At 58.1% G+C, this 18,443-nt stretch overlaps 3 protein-coding genes across 4 annotated transcripts; all 3 read left to right on the plus strand.

Annotated features, from left to right (window-relative positions):
• Window positions 1-216: 216 nt before the first annotated feature.
• On the plus strand, window positions 217-3,578 carry LOC133629242 (C-type lectin domain family 2 member B-like). Its single transcript, XM_062019896.1, has 6 exons — window positions 217-432; window positions 1,368-1,799; window positions 2,217-2,312; window positions 2,455-2,639; window positions 2,897-2,997; window positions 3,116-3,578. The coding sequence occupies exons 2-6, from the start codon at window positions 1,661-1,663 to the stop codon at window positions 3,243-3,245; spliced, it is 651 nt and encodes a 216-aa protein (XP_061875880.1). The 5' UTR covers window positions 217-432; window positions 1,368-1,660; the 3' UTR covers window positions 3,246-3,578.
• A 4,088-nt stretch (window positions 3,579-7,666) lies between these two features.
• Window positions 7,667-9,572, plus strand: LOC133629244 (C-type lectin domain family 2 member B-like). The gene is made up of 5 exons (XM_062019899.1): window positions 7,667-7,903; window positions 8,203-8,298; window positions 8,441-8,625; window positions 8,863-8,963; window positions 9,109-9,572. Exons 1-5 carry the CDS (start codon window positions 7,765-7,767, stop codon window positions 9,236-9,238), a joined length of 651 nt encoding a protein of 216 aa, XP_061875883.1. The 5' UTR covers window positions 7,667-7,764; the 3' UTR covers window positions 9,239-9,572.
• Window positions 9,573-13,944: 4,372 nt separating this feature from the next.
• Window positions 13,945-17,100, plus strand: LOC133629241 (C-type lectin domain family 2 member B-like). Of its 2 annotated transcripts, XM_062019894.1 has the most exons (7): window positions 13,945-13,986; window positions 14,330-14,483; window positions 15,179-15,496; window positions 15,752-15,865; window positions 16,008-16,192; window positions 16,430-16,530; window positions 16,633-17,100. In XM_062019894.1, the coding sequence occupies exons 3-7, from the start codon at window positions 15,310-15,312 to the stop codon at window positions 16,820-16,822; spliced, it is 777 nt and encodes a 258-aa protein (XP_061875878.1). In that variant the 5' UTR covers window positions 13,945-13,986; window positions 14,330-14,483; window positions 15,179-15,309; the 3' UTR covers window positions 16,823-17,100. The 2 variants fall into 2 exon arrangements, with proteins under 2 accessions (XP_061875878.1, XP_061875879.1); XM_062019895.1 differs by lacking the exons at window positions 13,945-13,986; window positions 14,330-14,483 and having other exon boundaries at window positions 15,162-15,496.
• Window positions 17,101-18,443: the final 1,343 nt, after the last annotated feature.

Raw genomic sequence — 18,443 nt, forward strand, 5'->3', positions numbered from 1 at the left:
TGCCCCAGGGGAGGTTGAGGCTGGAGCTGAGGCAGAACCGTTTCCCTGAGAGGGGTGTCACCCCTGTGCCAGGCTGCCCAGGGAGCTGGGGCAGTGCCCAGCCCTGCAGGGACCCCAAAGCCGTGGGGTGAGATGCTGAGGGGGCCAGGGGTCAGTGCTGGGCTGGGCAGGGTGAGGGGAGCGAGCGGCCTCGATAAACTCAAAGTGCTTCAGCGACCAGAATTAATAGTGACACTATGAAGTCACAGGGGCCGGGGAAATTCAAACCCACAGCGCTCGCCGGCTCCGCCCTCGCATTGGCTGCCCGGTCCCGCCAATTCACGGCTGTGTGAGAGCGGAGACGTGTCCGTCCGTCCGTCCGTCCGTCGGTCCGTCCGAGGCAGCGTCGGGACCTGGAGGCGGCGGCGGAGCGCGGCGCCGGTGGCAGCGCAGGTCGGGACGGGCCGTGGGTTCTGCTGGGGCTGCGCTGGGGGCTGCGCTGGGGGCTGTGGGGACGGCAGCCCGGCGGGCTCTGCCTCTCGTTTCTATCCCTAATTCCCCCTCTGTTTAACTGAGAAACAGCCGTCGGGGTGCGCGGGACGGACGGAGCCTGTTCCCGGCAGCTCTGGCTGCTCGGGGGTTTCTCTTCTGTCTCCCCATCTCGCTGTGAAGCTGCTGCTTGTTTCTCCCTGGGGACCTTGTTGGGCTCAAGCTGCTTGTGTTCCTTCCATTCTGTGTTGTAGGGAGCTGTCACAGTCACACAACACCATTTGTGCTAAGGGGGAAGGAGCTGTAAAGACGGCTCCTGTAAGAAGCTGCTCGACACTCTCCCCAGCTCTGAGCCAGACCCACTGCTGGGGCTGAGCCAATTAGGGGCTTCCATGATCACTTTTTACGAAGGAAGTCGGAATAAAAGGGGTTTTTCCTTTCTCAGACCCAGGCAAGATCGTGTGTCAGGTTGTTTCTTCTGCATCAAAGCTCTGGCTTAACTCTCCTTTCTTGTGCAAGCTGAAACCGAAATGTCCCGTCCCAGCACGATGGGAATTTGCAGATACAAGTAACAACGTTTCTGCTCAGTGCGTGGTGTTGTCTGTTTTGCCTGGTGAGGTCAGCACAGACGAGCTTTTGACAATTCACTGCACAGCAAAATAGAAACAGAAACCATTTTTAATCGGTTTCCCTTCCCCCACTCAGCAGAGGGGTGCTGGGACGCCCTGACCTCCCATTTAAATGCTGGGGGTGGAACAGGGAGGGCTGAGTGGGGGCTGGTCCCAGGTGGCTGGTGCTTTGTGATCTGCCTGGGGACGGTGCAAGAAGGGTGGTGGGAGGGCGCTGGCTCATCTGGGGGCTGGTTGCTGAGCTGACTGAGGCTGTGCTTGTCTCCTCAGGTGCTGGGAACCAGCCGCAGGGGAGCAGGGACAGGGCAGGACTGAGCTGCCATCACCTTGCCCAGCCCCGGTGTCACTGCTGATACTGGCAATTAAGTGTGAGAGCTCTCAGCAACAGAGCTTGCCATCCCTGTTGTGTTCTCACGTTCTCTGCAATCCCCCAGTGTGCTGGTAACAGTGGTGGTAAAAGTGCTGCCAAGCCTGGCTGGATAAAGGCTTTCCCAGCAGTGTTAGTTCCTTGGGCACAAGGCACTGCTGGGCACAAGGAAAGAGATTTGGCTTGTCAGTCTGCCATGGGACACGGGGAGGAGAAGTTCATCTGCTCCAAGGATGGCAATGTGGAGGATGCCCTGAATGCCCAGGACAAAGGGGCATCCCCCCAGCCTGAGGTGCCAGGGGACACCTGGCAAAGGAGCTGCAGAGGAGTCGTGGGTGAGTGCAGGGGCAGCCGTGTGGGCTGTGGGGAGGGGACAGTGTCTCCGTGGCAGTGTCACCCCAGGGGGAGCTGGGGCTGGTGGGGGTGAGGCTTCTTCCAGCTGCCTGCAAAGGGCTTTGTCATCTGCTTGGTCTTTATTGGAGGATCTGTAGCAATTCTCCCTCCTCCTTCCCCAATCCTTTGTCAGCTCTCCTGCTGCTGGTTGTCCCCCCCATTTACAGTGTGAGAGCCTTGTCCCTGCTCTGTGTGACTGTCCCTGGGCTTTCTTGCTGCCAGATCTGTGTGTGTGTGCAGAATGGGCTGAGGGGTCCCTCCTGAGTTCCCCGGGCAGTTCGTGATGGGGTGTGAGGGCTGTAGGACTGTGTCTTCTGGGGCAACTTTGTCCTCACTGGTGGGTGGCTTTCCTCCTGCAGGAAAGTTCTGTGAGCTCCATCCAGGCTGTGCCCTGGCGCTGGCTGTGCTCCTGGCTCTGATCCTGGCTCTGTCGGTGGCTCTGGCTGTGCAATCGGGTAAGGGAGCAGCAGCGGCTTCGGGTCAGCCCCGTGGGAGGAGCCCGGGGCTGCGTCGTTCCCGGCCGCAGGGAGCTGCTGCCCCGCTCCGTGCCGAGGGGAATCCTCTGAGCTCCCTCCCTGCCCTCCTGTCCCTGTGCAGCAGGGAGCCGTGCAGCGGGGGCAGCTCTGCCTGCGGCCCCGGGGCTGGGCTGTGCCTCTGACTGGGTCGGGTACCGGAACATGTGCTACTACGTCTCGGTGAACATCAGCAGCTGGAACGGGAGCCAAGCACAGTGCTCACGGCACGGGGCGTCGCTGGCCATGCTGCAGGAGGAGTGGGAAATGGTGAGGAGGGGGCTGTGGGGGGGACCTGGGGTGAGTGCAGCCCCTGGGGCGCTGTTATGGGCAGAGCTGCAGTTGTGGGCTGGAAGGGAGGGATGCACAGAGGGTGGTGTGGAGCCCAGGGCACATCTGTGGTTGCTGAGCTGCTGCAGAAGCTCTGAAGCTCGTTGGAGCTGCTGCTGGGTGTCAGGTGCTGGGGTGGTGGCTGGTGTGGTGCTGGCAGCAGCTCCTGACTGTTTTCTCTTCTCTGTCCTCCCCAGGAATTTCTGCAGCGCCTCCAAGGTGATTTGGATTGCTGGGTGGGTGTGAGGAGACAGGGTGAGCACCTGGAGAGAGTGGATGGCAGCAACTTCACCTTCAGGTGAGTCCCATCACGGGCTGAGGCTGCACAGAGCCTGTCCCATGGTGGGATGGGCAGGGCCTGAGGGCTGGGGACAGCCCCTCACCCAGCAGTACCAGCAGGATCCTTCTCGTTGCAGCTCTCTGGTCCATGGCAAAGCAGACTGTGTCTATTTGATTGACAACTCTGTTGCAAGCTCAGGCTGCTCCTTGCACCGGCCCTACATCTGCAGCAAACCCCAAGCTGTGACTGCAGTGGTGGAGAAATGACCTTCTGCAGGCTGGGCACCCACAGCTTCAGCCCTTGCCCAGCTCAGAGCAGCACAGGGATGTCCTACCCACTGCTCCTGCTCTTGGCAACCTCCCACTGAGCTGATGTGGAAGCTGACAAGTGCCTCAATGGGAGCTCAGGTCTGGAGGTTTGTTGGGTTTTTTAATTGCTTCTGTTAGCAGATTCCATTGATTTTACACTGATGCAGCTCCTGAGGTTGTGGGAGGCCTCTGGCTGTTGGTTCCTGGGCTGTGGATGGGCCCTTTTTCCTTTCCCTCTCACTTGTTTAGAACTTTCCTTTTCTACTTTTTTAATAAAAGCCTTTGAGCTTCCCCTGGGTGTCCATTGTGTGGGGCAGATGCCTGCTCAGGGCAGCCCCAGCCCTTCCCCTCAGGGGACACGTGGAGGAGGGTTTGTCTGCTGCCCAGGATCTCTCCCCCTTCACAACAGGAGTTCCCAGTAGGTGAGCTTGAGCTCCCTGTCCCCTGCCCATGCAAAAGGGGAGAGGTAGGAAAGAAAAGGGAGACTTGATAATGTCTGGTACCCTCCTTCCTCACCAAGCAATAGAATGATGTTCCTCAAGATCACTCAGCATCCTCCTTTTGGGGCCACATCATGGCAGACACAGGAGCAGGATGGTGGTCTGAGAACTCCCAGCCCCAGAAGAGCACCCACAGCCCTTTTGCCTTCAGCCATGCCTCAGTTTCCCCAGCTTGAGAAGCTTCTGGGTATCAGATGGGTGGCATCACCCCTTCTCCAGTCACACTGCTCATCCCCATCCCGTATTTCCCTCTCCCCTCTAAAGTTTCTTGGGGAACCAGTTATCCAGACACAGATGCCCAGGCAAGGGTCATGGGGGAGGGAGTACGTGGGGATAAAGGTGGGGGTCCAGGGGGAGATGAGGAGAAAGGAGAAGTGGGACGGTGGCCCTGATTGACGTGCATCACCTGGGAAGTTTCTGCTGGAATGGAGGAGCAAGAGGGAGGGAATGGAGCCGGGGGATTGAGGGGCTGGAAACCAAGTTGGTGTCAGACTGCTGCAAGGGTTCAGGCTGAGAATGGGCACTGGACCAGTTCAAGATGGATACTGGGGAACATTTCAGGCCAGAGGGAATAATGAGACCAGTCTGGGGGCTGCTGGGACCAGTAACCCCCGCCCCGCATCCTTCTTCCCAAGCCTCGGAGCTGCGGAGCCGCGATCTGCCCAGCGCCCGGTGACGTCACGCCCGGATCGGGCTGCCATTGGTGGGCGGGTGGCCAATGGCGGGGCGGGGCCGGGCGCTGGGTCTGGGGCTGCTGCTGGGGGTCGTTGGGGATGGGCGGGCGGGGAGCGCGGGGGGAGCCCCTTGGCCGGGCAGCGATGCCCCGTGGCCTGGGCACCGGCACCTCACACATCTCCCTTTCCCAACACCCCGAACCCCCTTCCCGGGACAAATTCACAGAGCACACCCGACCCCCTTCCCACCCCCCTAGACCCTCTACCGGGTCCCCATCCCTTGACATCGAGACCCCACTGGACTCCCCCAATCTCATATGAGGAACGAGGACACCTTCCCACTCACAACGTGATCCCCACAACGCCCCCAAAGCCATTCCCCGCTATTATTGAACCACACAATTGTTTTGTCTCTGAGGTGTTCCAGCAGGGTGTCGGTGTCAAGGGATGCAGCCCTGCCATCTAGGGGACAGGGAAAGGGGTCTGCATGCAGCAAGTGGAGAGAGGAGAAGCGGGAGCATGGACCTGATTGAATCCCACCAACCTGGGCAGTTCTGCTGGAATTGGGGAGCAGGAAGGAAGGAATGGGGCTGGGGGAGTGAGGGGATGGGAATTGGGGAGCAGGAAGGAAGGAATGGGGCTGGGGGAGTGAGGGGATGGGAATTGGGGAGCAGGAAGGAAGGAATGGGGCTGGGGGAGTGAGGGGATGGGAATTGGGGAGTAGGAAGGAAGGAATGGGGCTGGGGGAGTGAGGGGATGGGAATTGGGGAGCAGGAAGGAAGGAATGGGGCTGGGGGAGTGAGGGGATGGGAACTGGGGAGCAGGAAGGAAGGAATGGGGCTGGGGGAGTGAGGGGATGGGAATTGGGGAGCAGGAAGGAAGGAATGGGGCTGGGGGAGTGAGGGGATGAAGGAATGGGGCTGGGGGAGTGAGGGGATGGGAACTGGGGAGCAGGAAGGAAGGAATGGGGCTGGGGGAGTGAGGGGATGGGAATTGGGGAGCAGGAAGGAAGGAATGGGGCTGGGGGAGTGAGGGGATGGGAATTGGGGAGCAGGAAGGAAGGAATGGGGCTGGGGGAGTGAGGGGATGAAGGAATGGGGCTGGGGGAGTGAGGGGATGGGAATTGGGGAGCAGGAAGGAAGGAATGGGGCTGGGGGAGTGAGGGGATGGGAATTGGGGAGCAGGAAGGAAGGAATGGGGCTGGGGGAGTGAGGGGATGGGAATTGGGGAGCAGGAAGGAAGGAATGGGGCTGGGGGAGTGAGGGGATGGGAATTGGGGAGCAGGAAGGAAGGAATGGGGCTGGGGGAGTGAGGGGATGGGAATTGGGGAGCAGGAAGGAAGGAATGGGGCTGGGGGAGTGAGGGGATGGGAACTGGGGAGCAGGAAGGAAGGAATGGGGCTGGGGGAGTGAGGGGATGGGAATTGGGGAGCAGGAAGGAAGGAATGGGGCTGGGGGAGTGAGGGGATGCAAACCAAGGAGGTGTTGGACATGATCGAAGGCTGCCAGGGTTCAGGCTGACAATGAGCACTGGGACCAGTTCAAGGTGGATACTGGGGACCACTTCAGGCCAGGATGAATAATGAGACCAGTCTGGCTCGGCCGGACCCCCCGGTTCCCTGTGGCCGCCCCCCACTGTCCCCCCGCGCTGCCGCCGGCGCCTTCGCCTCGGAGCTGCGGAGCCGCGATCTGCCCAGCGCCCGGTGACGTCACGCGCGGATCGGGCTGCCATTGGCGGGCGGGTGGCCAATGGCGGGGCGGGGCCGGGCGCTGGGGGCTGCTGCTGGGGGTCGGCGGGGATGGGCGGGCGGGGAGCGCGGGGGCACCTTTCCCGCTCTGCAGCCCTTGACACCGACACCCTGCTGGACCCCGTCATCCCTGAACCCGGCCCCTCTCCTCTCATCACACCTCGTTCCCCCACAGCCCCCCCAAATCCGACCCCCACTGTTACTGAAATCACCGATGCACAAAGTGAGGGGGTTGGAAGAGCCCTCCACAGCTCATCCAGAGCAGCTTCCCCTCCATCCTGTCACACAGCAACGTGTGCAGGCAGGTTTGGAAACTTCCTGAGAAGGAGCCTCCAGACCCTCCCTGGGCAGCCTGTGCCAGGGCTCCCTCACCTCAGCACCAAAGGAGATTCTCCTCCTGTGTCAGTGGAACATTCTGTGTTCCAGCTTTTGTCCATCACCCTTTCTCCTGTCACTGGGCACTACAGAAAAAAATGTTGCCCCATCCTCTTGCCAAACACCTTTTAGATACTTGTGTTCATGAGACTCTGCCTCAGTCTCCTCTTCTCCAGACTAAACAGCCCCAGGTCCCACAGCCTTTCCTCAGAAGGAAGATGCTCCAGTGCCCTGATCATCTTGGTGGCCCTGCACTGGCCTCTGTCCAGCAGTTCCCTGTCCCTCTGGAGCTGGGAAGCCCAGAATTGGGTTAGTAAACAGCAACCAAGTGTTTGTCTTGACAAGAAGGCAATAGCTCAAAGTCAGGCCTATGAATCAGTAATCAAAGTATTCACCACCCTGAGCCAAAAGATGAAGATCACTGTCACCTTTCCAAGCCTCCCGGCAAAACTGAACATGTATCGCTAAGGATGGGCTGAAGCCCTGGGCAGAGATGGGGATTCTCAGCGTGACCCCCCCCCCCCCCCCCCCGGCAACCCTCGCTGTGTACAAAAGAAGGGAAACGGCCTGAGGGAGCGGGGAGGGCCCGGGGCTGCTGGTGCTGCAGGCGGCTGCTGGCTGGGAACGAGCGGGGTGAGAGCCAGGGGAAATGGCATCAGCGTCGGCGGCTGGAACTGAAGGGTTAAACACGTCTCTTCGGAACGACACTCACAGACCGCGATCCCGTTGGTGTAACGGGATGTTGGTTCTATCGACAAGCCCAAGCCGTTTCGGGCACAGCGAGGGCGGGACGCGGCTGCCCTGAGCTATAAATGCCGGAGGTTTGGCACAGCCAGAACGTGGCGGGTACCGATCGGCGCTCGGGCTGCGGGGGCTCTGTGGAGCGCTGGGGGTGAGTCGCTGAGGCTGGGGGTGCAGGGAGGGTCCTGGGTAGGAAAGCCGGTGTTTGCAAAGCCATCGGGGATATTCGGTGGGTTTGTATCTCCGGGGCGCCATGGAATTCGGTCTCTGAGCTCCCCGAGCCTGTGTTTGTCTCCCCAGGTGCTGGGAACGGGCTGCAGCGTCTCAGGGAGAGGAGGGACGGGGCAGGACTGAGCTGCCATCGCCTTCCCCAGCCCGCGGCTCATCGCACAGCCCGGTCAGCTGCAGAATTCACCTTCCTCATCCAGTGTCTGGACATCATGGACTCTCCAGCTCTCCAGCACAACGACAGCAGCTGTGGTGAAAAACCTGAATCTGAGCGTGTTTTTCTAAACAATTCTCAAGACAAATCGATGCCTTCTTGTACTTCTTCCCGACAAGAAGCCTGTGAACATCTGGGTGAGTACGGAGCCGCCGCTGTGACCCGAGGGACGGCAGCAGCGTGTCTGTGGCGTGTGGCCCGTGGGAAGGATGCTCAGGGTGGTGCCCAGCTGGGTGTGGAAGACCCTTCCTTCATAAACCTGCAGGAGCCCTTTGTTGCCAGGTTCAGCCTCTTTGGCTGAGTTTCGGCTTTTTAAACAAATGTCACTTGTTTGGGTCCCTCCCGAGTTCCCCGGGCAGCGCGTGGTGGGGGTGTGGGGGCTGAGCCCGCTCCAGAATAACCCCGGCATCTCTGCTGGGTCATTTTCCTTCTCCAGGCAAGTTGAACAAACACCATTCAGTCTGTGCCCTGGTGCTGGCTGTGCTCCTGGCTCTGATCCTGGCTCTGTCGGTGGCTCTGGCTGTACAATCGGGTAAGGGAGCAGCAACGGCTTCGGGTCAGCCCCGTGGGAGGAGCCCGGGGCTGCGTCGTTCCCGGCCGCAGGGAGCTGCTGCCCCGCTCCGTGCCGAGGGGAATCCTCTGAGCTCCCTCCCTGCCCTCCTGTCCCTGTGCAGCAGGGAGCCGTGCAGCGGGGGCAGCTCTGCCTGCGGCCCCGGGGCTGGGCTGTGCCTATGACTGGGTCGGGTACCGGAACATGTGCTACTACGTCTCGGCGGAGGAGGGCAGCTGGAGCTGGAGCCAAGCACAGTGCTCACGGCACGGGGCATCGCTGGCCATGCTGCAGGAGGAGTGGGAAATGGTGAGGAGGCTGTGGGGGTGAGTGCAGCCCCTGAGGTGCTTGTAGAGGCATGTTGTGTGCTGGAAGGGGGGGATGCACAGGGGGTGGTGTGGAGCCCAGGGCACATCTCTGGTTACTGAGCTGCTGCAGAAGCTCTGAAGCTCGTTGGAGCTGCTGCTGTGTGTCAGGTGCTGGGCTGGTGGCTGGTGTGGTGCTGGCAGCAGCTCCTGACTCTTGGCTCCTCTCTCTCCTCCCCAGGAGTTTCTGCAGCGCCTCAAAGGTGATTTGGATTGCTGGGTGGGTGTGAGGAGACAGGGTGAGCACCTGGAGCAAGTGGATGGCAGCAACTTCACCTTCAGGTGAGTCCCATCATGGGCTGAGGCTGCACGAGTCCCATCATGGGCTGAGGCTGCACAGAGCCTGTCCCGTGGTGGGATGGGCAGGGCCTGAGGGCTGGGGACAGCCCCTCACCCAGCAGTACCAGCAGGATCCTTCTCATTGCAGCTCTCTGGTCCATGGCAAAGCAGCCTGTGTCTATTTGATTGAGACCTTGGTTGGAAGTTCAGACTGTTCCTTGCACCGGCCCTACATCTGCAGCAAGCCCCAAGCTGTGACTGCAGTGGTGGAGAAATGACCTTGTGCAGGCTGGGCACCCACAGCTTCAGCCCTTGCCCAGCTCAGAGCAGCATAGGGATGTCCAACCCACTGCTCCTGCTCTTGGCAACCTCCCACTGAGCTGATATGGAAGCTGACAAGTGCCTCAATGGGAGCTCAGGTCTGGAGGTTTGTTGGGTTTTTTAATTGCTTCTGTTAGCAGATTCCATTGATTTTACACTGATGCAGCTCCTGAGGTTGTGGGAGGCCTCTGGCTATTGGTTCCTGGGCTGTGGATGGGCCCTTTTTCCTTTCCCTCTCACTTGTTTAGAACTTTCCTTTTCTACTTTTTTAATAAAAGCCTTTGAGCTTCCCCTGGGTGTCCCTTGTGTGTTGCAGATGCCTGCTCAACCCTCCCTGGGCAGCCTGTGCCAGGGCTCCCTCACCTCAGTACCAAAGGAGATTCTCCTTCTGTGCCAGTGAAACATTTTCTGTTCGATCCAAGAACTGGGTTAGTAAATATTAGTCAAGTGTTTGTCGTGTCAAGAAGGTAACAAATAGGTCAAAGCTAATCCTGGCTTTGAGAAATCACAAGCAATATCTCCAGATACAGCCCTGAGGCAGAAGATGAAGGTGTGACCGGTGGCACCCTGCCAACCCTCCAGCCAAAAAGGAGAAGGATCAGCAGCGTCCTTCTCTCTGGGTGATGGAACCGAGCCCCATCTGTTTCTCTAGATCCACCCTGGGAAGTGCAAAACACAAGTGCCAAGAACAAAATGCTGGGTAAAAAATGGGCAAAATTGTTCCACAAAGCATAAAACGGATTTTTTTCCCAGCATAGATCACAGTATTCTACATTTCAGGCATTAGAACCATAAACTCACAGAATGTTGGGGGCTGGAAGGGATCTTTAGACATCATCCAGTCCAACCCCTCTGCTAAATCAGCTCCACCTAGATCAGGTCTCACAGGAACGTGTCCAGGTGGGTTTGGAAACCTCCTGAGAAGGAGCATCCACAGCCTCCCTGGGCAGCCTGGGCCAGGGCTGCCTCACCCTCACAAGAAAGTTGGGTTTTTTTATGTGTCAATGGAACTTTTTGTGTTCCAGCTGGTATCTGTCACCCCTTCTCCAGTCACTGCACACTACAGAATAAAAAGTGCTGCCCCATCTTCTTAATATACAACTCTAAATGCTTGTAAGTGTTAATGAGATCCCCTCTCAGCCTTCTCTTCTCCAGGCTGAATAGCCCTCGGCTGAACAGCCTTTCCTCATAAGGAAGATGCCCCTCAGCATCTTGGGAGCCCTGTGCTGGCCTCTCTCCAGAAGTTCTCCAGCACTTCTCTGTCCCTCTTGAGCTGGGCCCACGTTTAGGTTGTCATCAACCAGGACTCCCAGGTCCCTCTCCTGGAGCTGCTCTCCAGCAGGTCACCCCCAGCCTGTGCTGGTGCCGGGGTTGTTCCTCGCCAGCTGCAGGACTCAGCCCTTGCCCTTGGTGACCCTCAGGAGTTTCCTCTCTGTGGGAGAAGATTTTGCTGCGGGCAGCTTTAGCCTTGAGGCACAGCTCTCCCCTTGAAGCACAAGGGGAGAGCCTTGAGAAAGAAGTGAAAAGGCAGAAGACCTAAAGCATGAAACCAGGCTGCGAGCACAGCAAAGAGGCAGCAAGAGCGGCGTGTGATCAATACAGCTCAGCCAATCGTGATGTTGGCCCAGGCGAGTGCTGTGAGACCGTTACCCGATGAACTTAGAATGAACTGTGCGTGAGCAGAGGATCAGGGTACGTTAAGGGGAAGCTGCACCATGAGCTGAACCTGTCTCTGGGAGTGATGCTTGGCCGCTACGACATCTGGTGCCCCCGACGTGATCTCGGCGAGCCAGAACTTTTCTCCCCAGGAGCGCGGTGGCAGCGGAGCCCAGCTGAACAATGTGAAGCGCTGAGGAGAGCCGAAAGTCCGGCCAGGCAGCAACTGAAGGCACCTGAGGAGTAGATGAACAGCTGGGAACAAAATGGGCACGCAAATGTCTTCAGAAAAGCAATCTATCCTAAAGATAACAATGTCTAGGTTAGAAAACGAGGGGTTCAGTCTGATGCTAAAGCACTGAAACAGGGGGTTCTTGCTGAAGCTACCACAGCATTTCAGGTTAATACTTGGGAAGAGTTGGGCAAACTGCTTTTTGAACACGCTTCAAGGAGACAAAATCGCTACAGAGTCGTGAACTACTTGGCGGCTTGTAAAAGACTCGATAGCGCAGCTTAGAAGTGATCGCTCTGCAGCTGCTGCCGCTGCCTCAGCGATCTCCTCCCTGCCCCCGTCTCTCTGGTACCGGGGCAGCAGATCCTCTTGATGAAGGCATAACTCCTTGTAACTCTTCTTTGCCGGGTGATACCACCATGGACAATGTTAAAAGCAAAGCGATGTGCATTGCAAACACTCATCGGCTCAGCTGTTATTAACAGACCTTCCGGAGGAACGTGGAACTCCTGAGCCAGTTCTTGCATTGCTGCCAGCTGCTGTAGGCGTGGGAAACACTGATTCTGCAGAAGTTTGAGAAAGATTGTTATAGACTGCTGTGTCTAATAGGTCAAATTTATTAAGCAAGCGGCAAATAAGCAAAACAGCGCTGGGCGGCCATGAGACTCTGCTCCACCAACGACTCGCAACCCCCCGCCCCCCGAATCAGAGTCCTTTGATACAGTCCTTATCGGTCGGGTGCATCGCTCCCTGGTGCACTGTGCGCATGTGCCCGTCTTGTTACTAGCGGGTCTTCTTCTGCCTCCTGGTGGTCGTAGGGTGGTCGCTGGGATGAAGAGTCTTCCTCTAGTGGTCCGCTCGTGAACTCTTCTCTTGGCTCTTATCAGCTCATGTACAACCTATTGTACCTGCTATAAGTATCTCAGCCAACTGCAGCTGTGCACATTGTAGAAACTTTACGGTTCAAGTTTTACAAGACTTTTACAATGACTTTGAACGGTTCCTTGCACAACTGTTCTTTCATGATTTGATTAACGAACGTGACCTCTTCCATTACAGGATGAAGTTGGAACACACAAAGTTCCACTTAAACATAAGAACAAACTATGTCACTGTTCAGGTGAGGGAGCCCTGGCACAGGCTGCCCAGAGGGGTTGTGGAGTCTCCTTTCTTAGAGGTCTTCATGACCCTCCTGGACATGTTCCTATGCGACCTGATCTAGGTGACCCTGCTTCTGCAGGGGGGTTGGACTGGATGATCTCTAAACGTCCCTTCCAACCCCTACCATTCTATGATTCTATGGCTCCATGAGACCATCCCAGTGAAATTGGGGACCAGAATGTGGGTTAAGAGCATTTTTGTAGCCTCCAACCCTTCGGCCACCACAGTGTGAGTTATGATGAGCACCAATGCTAACGATAACACATCATTATGTATAAATGGGTTGGGTTAGTGAGGGGCTTGGTAGTGTTGTTGCAGATACACAATTATTTTAGTTAGCAACTTAGCATCACAATACGTAGTCAAGCACTTGTTAACCACCTACTAATGCTTCAATCAAATAGATAAGCACTTGGAAGCACAATCAAGCACCTATGGATTAATTAAGTGTTCATATGAATCACATAAGGATCAAACTGTAAGAGTTACATACCACACGTGATGGGGACCTGTTACCTTAGCTACAAGACCCTGGTAAATGTATTTGTTAGGTTACCTTAGCTGTTACCTTAGTTGTTACTAAAACAAAGGGACTGATATCTTTTTTGACCAATCCCTGTGATTTTGGAAATGTTGTGTTTGTTGGGAGCCAATCAAGGTGAAGGACTAAATTGATAGATGGACATTTTATGCATGCTTGTGTTGGCAAATGTGATTCTCTTGTTTGAGCCATATGAAAACCTTGAAAAACGTAACTAACAACGCAGCACGTTTGGAGGAGCTGCCCCCCGTGTTTTCCAGTGCTGCATAATAAAGAAGTGCCCGCTGATCTGCATTCCTGTGTAGAGAAGTTTTTCGGATTGCGGATCGTCAGCCGTGTGAGGTGAGGGGTTGGACTCGATCTGAAAGGTCTTTACCCACCATAATGACTTTATGGTTCTATGAAACTGTAGTGGTTTAGGCCCACTATGAAATCTGACAAAGCAATTGCACAGTAGAGCTGGTTTTCGTTCTTTTCTGTTAATACCAATCTCCATCGTGTGAGTGTGATTATAACTGAGCTGGGAAGCTGCCGGTGTTGGCAGCCTCAGTGCTGCCCAGGGGAATCCTTTATCCTCTATGGGCAGCATCAGACTCCTGAGGAGCAAAGTCCTTCTGCCCAGCACCCAGCTGCTCTTTCATTTGCTTTGTTTCCTACCCCAATCTGCAGGAAAACTCCCCTCCCTGCAGCACATGGTGTCAAATAACGCACCTTAATGAGGTTACTGAACATGTATCGCTAAGGATGGGCTGAAGCCCTGGGCAGAGATGGGGATTCTCAGCGTGATCCCCCGCACCCCTCGCGGTGCACAAACGGCCTGAGGGAGCGGGGAGGGCCCGGGGCTGCTGGTGCTGCAGGCGGCTGCTGGCTCGGAGCGAGCGGGGTGAGAACCAGGGGAAATGGCATCAGCGTCGGCGGCTGGAACTGAAGGGTTAAAAAGGCCTCCGGGCAAGGACACTCCTAGACCGAGCAACGCGTGTGTGATGATATCGTGGGAGGCTCGAACCGACCAAGCCGGTTCTGGCACAGGGAGGGCGGGAGGCGGCTGCGCTGAGCTATAAATGCGGGAGGTACCGGTCGGCCCTCGGGCTGTGGGGGCTTTGTGGAGCGCTGGGGTGAGTCGCTGAGGCTGGGGGTGCAGGGAGGGTCCTGGGTAGGGGGAGCTGGAGGGCGCGAGGCTGCGCCCCAGAGCCGGGGAGAGGGTTGAGGCGGGCGGCGGATGCTGTCCAGGCTTTTCTGTCCTTCTCCCTCCTTCATCTTCCCTGCCCGGGAGCTGCTGAGTGCTCACATCCCATGGGAAGCAATTCCTTCATCATCCGGATCCTTCCCTGTTCAGGGCTTCCCCGGCAGCCGCTGTGGGCAAAGCCATCGGGGATACTCGGGGGTGTTGTATCTCGGGAGGAGGGGGGTCCTGACATTCGGTCACTGAGCTCCCGGAGCCGATATTTGTCTCCCCAGGTGCTGGGAACGGGCTGCAGCGTCTCAGGGAGAGCAGGGACGGGACAGGACTGAGCTGCCATCGCCTTCCCCAGCCCGGGGCTCATCGCACAGCCCGCTCAGCCCGCGGATCCGCGGCCGCTCTTTGTGTTTGGATGAGGGGCGTGTGGAGCCGGTAGGTGCGGCGGCGGAGCGCGGGGCCGTTCGCGGGCGCTCGGTGCAGACCCCGGGGTCCATCGGGGAGCCGAGGGCCGGGCGGCAGTCGGGGACGCGCATGGCGGCCCGATCGGGGGTTCGGGGGTTCGGGGGTCGGTCGGGGAGCCGAGATCCCGGGGCCGGGTGTGGGTGCACGGGGTGGCCCGGGCGGGGTGCGGGAGCTTGGTCGGGGCGCCGAGGCTCGGGCGGGGGGGGCGGGTCAGGAGACTTGTTCAGGGCGCGGGAGATTGGGGTGCGGTCGGGGAGTCGGGTCCGGGGATCGGTCGGGCGCACGCGGGGTTGCAGGGTCGGGGGTGCGGGAGGTCCACGAGGGGCGCCGGGGACTGGTCGCGGAGCCTCGGCTCGGGGGGGCAGCCCAGGTCCTGGGGGCGCGCGGGGTGGCCCGGTCGGGGCGGGGGAGTCTTGGTCGGTGGGCCGGGGGCCGGTCGGGGCGCCGATATCCTGGGGCCGGTCGGGGCGCTGAAGTCGGGGGCCGGGTGGCTTGGTCGAGGGCGTGCGGAGAGGCCCGGTGGGGGCTCCGGGTGCCAGGCGGGGGGGGGCGGAGCCGGTTCCAGGCAGGAAACTCTCTCCAGGTCTCAGTCAGACGCTTCCCGGGCCGAGCTGTAAGTAGGAGCCTGGTTGCTGAGCTCCCTGAACTGGTATTTGTCTCCCCAGGTGCTGGGAACGGGCTGCAGCGTTGCAGGGAGAGCAGGGATGGGGCAGGACTGAGCTGCCATCGCCTTCCCCAGCCCGGGGCTCATCGCACAGCCCGCTCAGCTGCAGAATTCACCCTCCCCATCCACTGTATGGCCATCAGTCTCTCTCGATCTCTTCAGCACAACGACAGTAGCTGTGATGGAAAAGCTGAATCTGAGCCGTTTTTTTTCAACAACTCGCAAGGCACAGCGTTGCCTTCTTGTCCTCCTTCCCTACAAGAAGACTGTGAACAAGCCCTGTGTCCCCAGGATGCACCCGGAGATTCCACCTCCCTGGGTGAGTACGGAGCGGCCGCTGTGGCCCGCGGGGCCGGGAGCAGCGTGTCTGTGGCCATGTGGCCCGTGGGCAGGATGCTCAGGGCAATGTTTAGCTGGGTGTGGAAGAATCTTCCTTCATAAACCCGCAGGAGCCGCTGTTGCTCTGGCTACAGGTCCCTCCGTGTCCCTCCCGAGTTCCCCGGGCAGCGCGTGGTGGGGGTGACTGGATGTGAGGGCTGTGTCTGCTCCAGAATAACACCGGCATCTCTGCTAGGGCGTTTTCCTCCTCCAGATAAGTTCTGGGAGCTCCATGCAGTGTGTGCCCTGGTGCTGGCTGTGCTCCTGGCTCTGATCCTGGCTCTGTCGGTGGCTCTGGCTGTACAATCGGGTAAGGGAGCAGCAACGGCTTCGGGTCAGCCCCGTGGGAGGAGCCCGGGGCTGCGTCGTTCCCGGCCGCAGGGAGCTGCTGCCCCGCTCCGTGCCGAGGGGAATCCTCTGAGCTCCCTCCCTGCCCTCCTGTCCCTGTGCAGCAGGGAGCCGTGCAGCGGGGGCAGCTCTGCCTGCGGCCCCGGGGCTGGGCTGTGCCTATGACTGGGTCGGGTACCGGAACATGTGCTACTACGTCTCGGTGGAGAAGGGCAACTGGGAGTGGAGTCAGCTACAGTGCTGGAAGCGCAGGGCCTGGCTGGCCATGCTGCAGGAGGAGTGGGAAATGGTGAGGAGGGGGCTGTGGGGGTGAGTGCAGCCCCTGAGGTGCTTGTAGAGGCATGTTGTGTCCTGGAAGGGAGGGATGCACAGGGGGTGGTGTGGAGCCCAGGGCACATCTCTGGTTACTGAGCTGCTGCAGCTCTGAAGCTCGTTGGAGCTGCTGCTGGGTGTCAGGTGCTGGGCTGGTGGCTGGTGTGGTGCTGGCAGCAGCTCCTGACTGTTGGCTCCTCTCTCTCCGCCCCAGGAGTTTCTGCAGCGCCTCAAAGGTGATTTGGATTGCTGGGTGGGTGTGAGGAGATGGGATAAGCACCTGGAGAGAGTGGATGGCAGCAACTTCACCTTCAGGTGAGTCCCATCATGGGCTGAGGCTGCACAGAGCCTGTCCTGTGGTGGGATGGGCGGGGGCTGGGGACAGCCCCTGAGCCAGCTCCTTCCTTCTCCCTGCAGGGTCTCAGTTCAGGGAGAAGAACACTGTCTGATTCTGATCAATGGGCACCTCAGGGGTTCCAGTTGCTTACAGAAATACCAGTACATTTGCAGCAAACCCCAAGCTATGAGAGGAACCACTGAACAGAAGAGAAGACCTCCAGGCTGGGCACCCAGAGCTTCAGCCCTTGCCCAGCTCAGAGCAGTGTAGAGATGTCTTACCCACTACTCTTGCTCTTGGCCACCTCCCACTGCCAGGTCTGGGGGAGATGAGCTGGTGGGAAGGGGAGCTGATGTGGAAGCTGACAAGTGCCTGAATGGGAGCTCAGGCCTGGAGGAGGATTCTTCCCCATGAGCCCAGGATGCTGATTTCACTGTTTTTGCACTGATGCAGCTCCTGACACCGTGAGAAGCCTCTGACTGTTGGCTGCTGCACTGTGGATGGAGCCTTGTCCCTTTTCTGTTACACTTGTTTACAATTTTCCTTTTTTGCCCTTTTAATAAAGGCCTGTGAAGTTCCCCTGGGTGTCCCTTGTGTGGGGCAAACACTTGCTCAGGCCAGAGCACGGGGGCAGCCGGGAGCCCCTTTGCCAGGCAGCGATGCCCCATGGCCTGGGCATGGGCACATCACACATCTCCCTTTCCAAACAGCCCGAAATGCCTCTGTAGGATCCCTGCACACCCTTCCCTTGCACCCACTTTGCAGCACCCCTGGCACCAGACCTGCATCCCTTGACACTTGAGACCAGACCCAGTGGGTCTCAAGACCCACTTGAGATCCCAGGACCAGGATCTGCTCCTGCTGACACCTCGTTCCCTCACAGTCCCCCTCAAAGCCAAATCATTGACTCCAGAATGGTGGGGGTTGGAAGGGCCTCTTAGAGCTCCTCCCTTCATCCAGAGCAGCTTCCCCTAGCTCAAGTCACACAGGAACGTGTCCAGGAGGTTGTGGGAACCTCCCAAGGAGGAGCCTCCACACCCTCCCTGGGCAGCCTGTGCCAGGGCTCCCTCACCTCAGCACCAAAGGAGAAAAATTGTCTCCCATCCTCTTGATAAACACCTCTGAGACCCTTGTAAAATCGCTGCTCCTCACGTGCAGCCGACAAGTGACCCAACGCTCCGGATGCACCTGACAGAGAAATGGAGCAACGGCCTCACTTTGAGCCCCCTCAAACTGGCAGCAAGTTGTTTTGTCTGCTCAGTCAGGTGATTTATGTCTCAAACACAACTGTTTTGGTGCTCTGGGATGTTTAAGCTCCACTGTTAAATGCTTTAACCCCTTGCTGGCAATTGTCTCCTCCCTCCTCACTCCAAGTCCAAACCATTGTATGAAAGAGTCAATGAGGAGAGAGGTTGGGGGTGTATGAATGAGGAGGGGCTGGAACTCAGAGGAATCTGAGGAGGGGTCTGTGAATGAGGCATCTCTGGGCTCTGGGGTCATTTCTCCCCTTTGGAAGTTGTTGCTTCATTCATTCCAGCCACTTCTACTGACTCTTTTCGATTTCTCTCTGGATACATCCCATGTTTGTGATTATAATCAGGATAAGAGCAACAACCAGGAGGATTAACCCTTTGAGCACCATGGCTCACCACCCCTTTCCTCACCATCCTCTCTCACTTTTGAGGAATCTGATTGAACCCTGGCCCAAGGCTCCTGCAATAGCTAAAAGTCAGGCCTATGAATCAGAAATCATAGCCTCCAGATCAAACCATTCACCACGCTGAGCCAAAAGATGAAGATCACTGGCACCTTTCCAAGCCTCCCAGCAAAAAGGAGAAGCATCAGCAGCATCCTGCTCTTGGCACAGGCTGGGGGATGGAACTGAGACCCA

This window comes from Colius striatus, unplaced genomic scaffold (genome assembly GCF_028858725.1).
Source record: "Colius striatus isolate bColStr4 unplaced genomic scaffold, bColStr4.1.hap1 scaffold_35, whole genome shotgun sequence".
In the NCBI taxonomy this organism is placed as follows: Eukaryota; Metazoa; Chordata; class Aves; order Coliiformes; family Coliidae; genus Colius; species Colius striatus.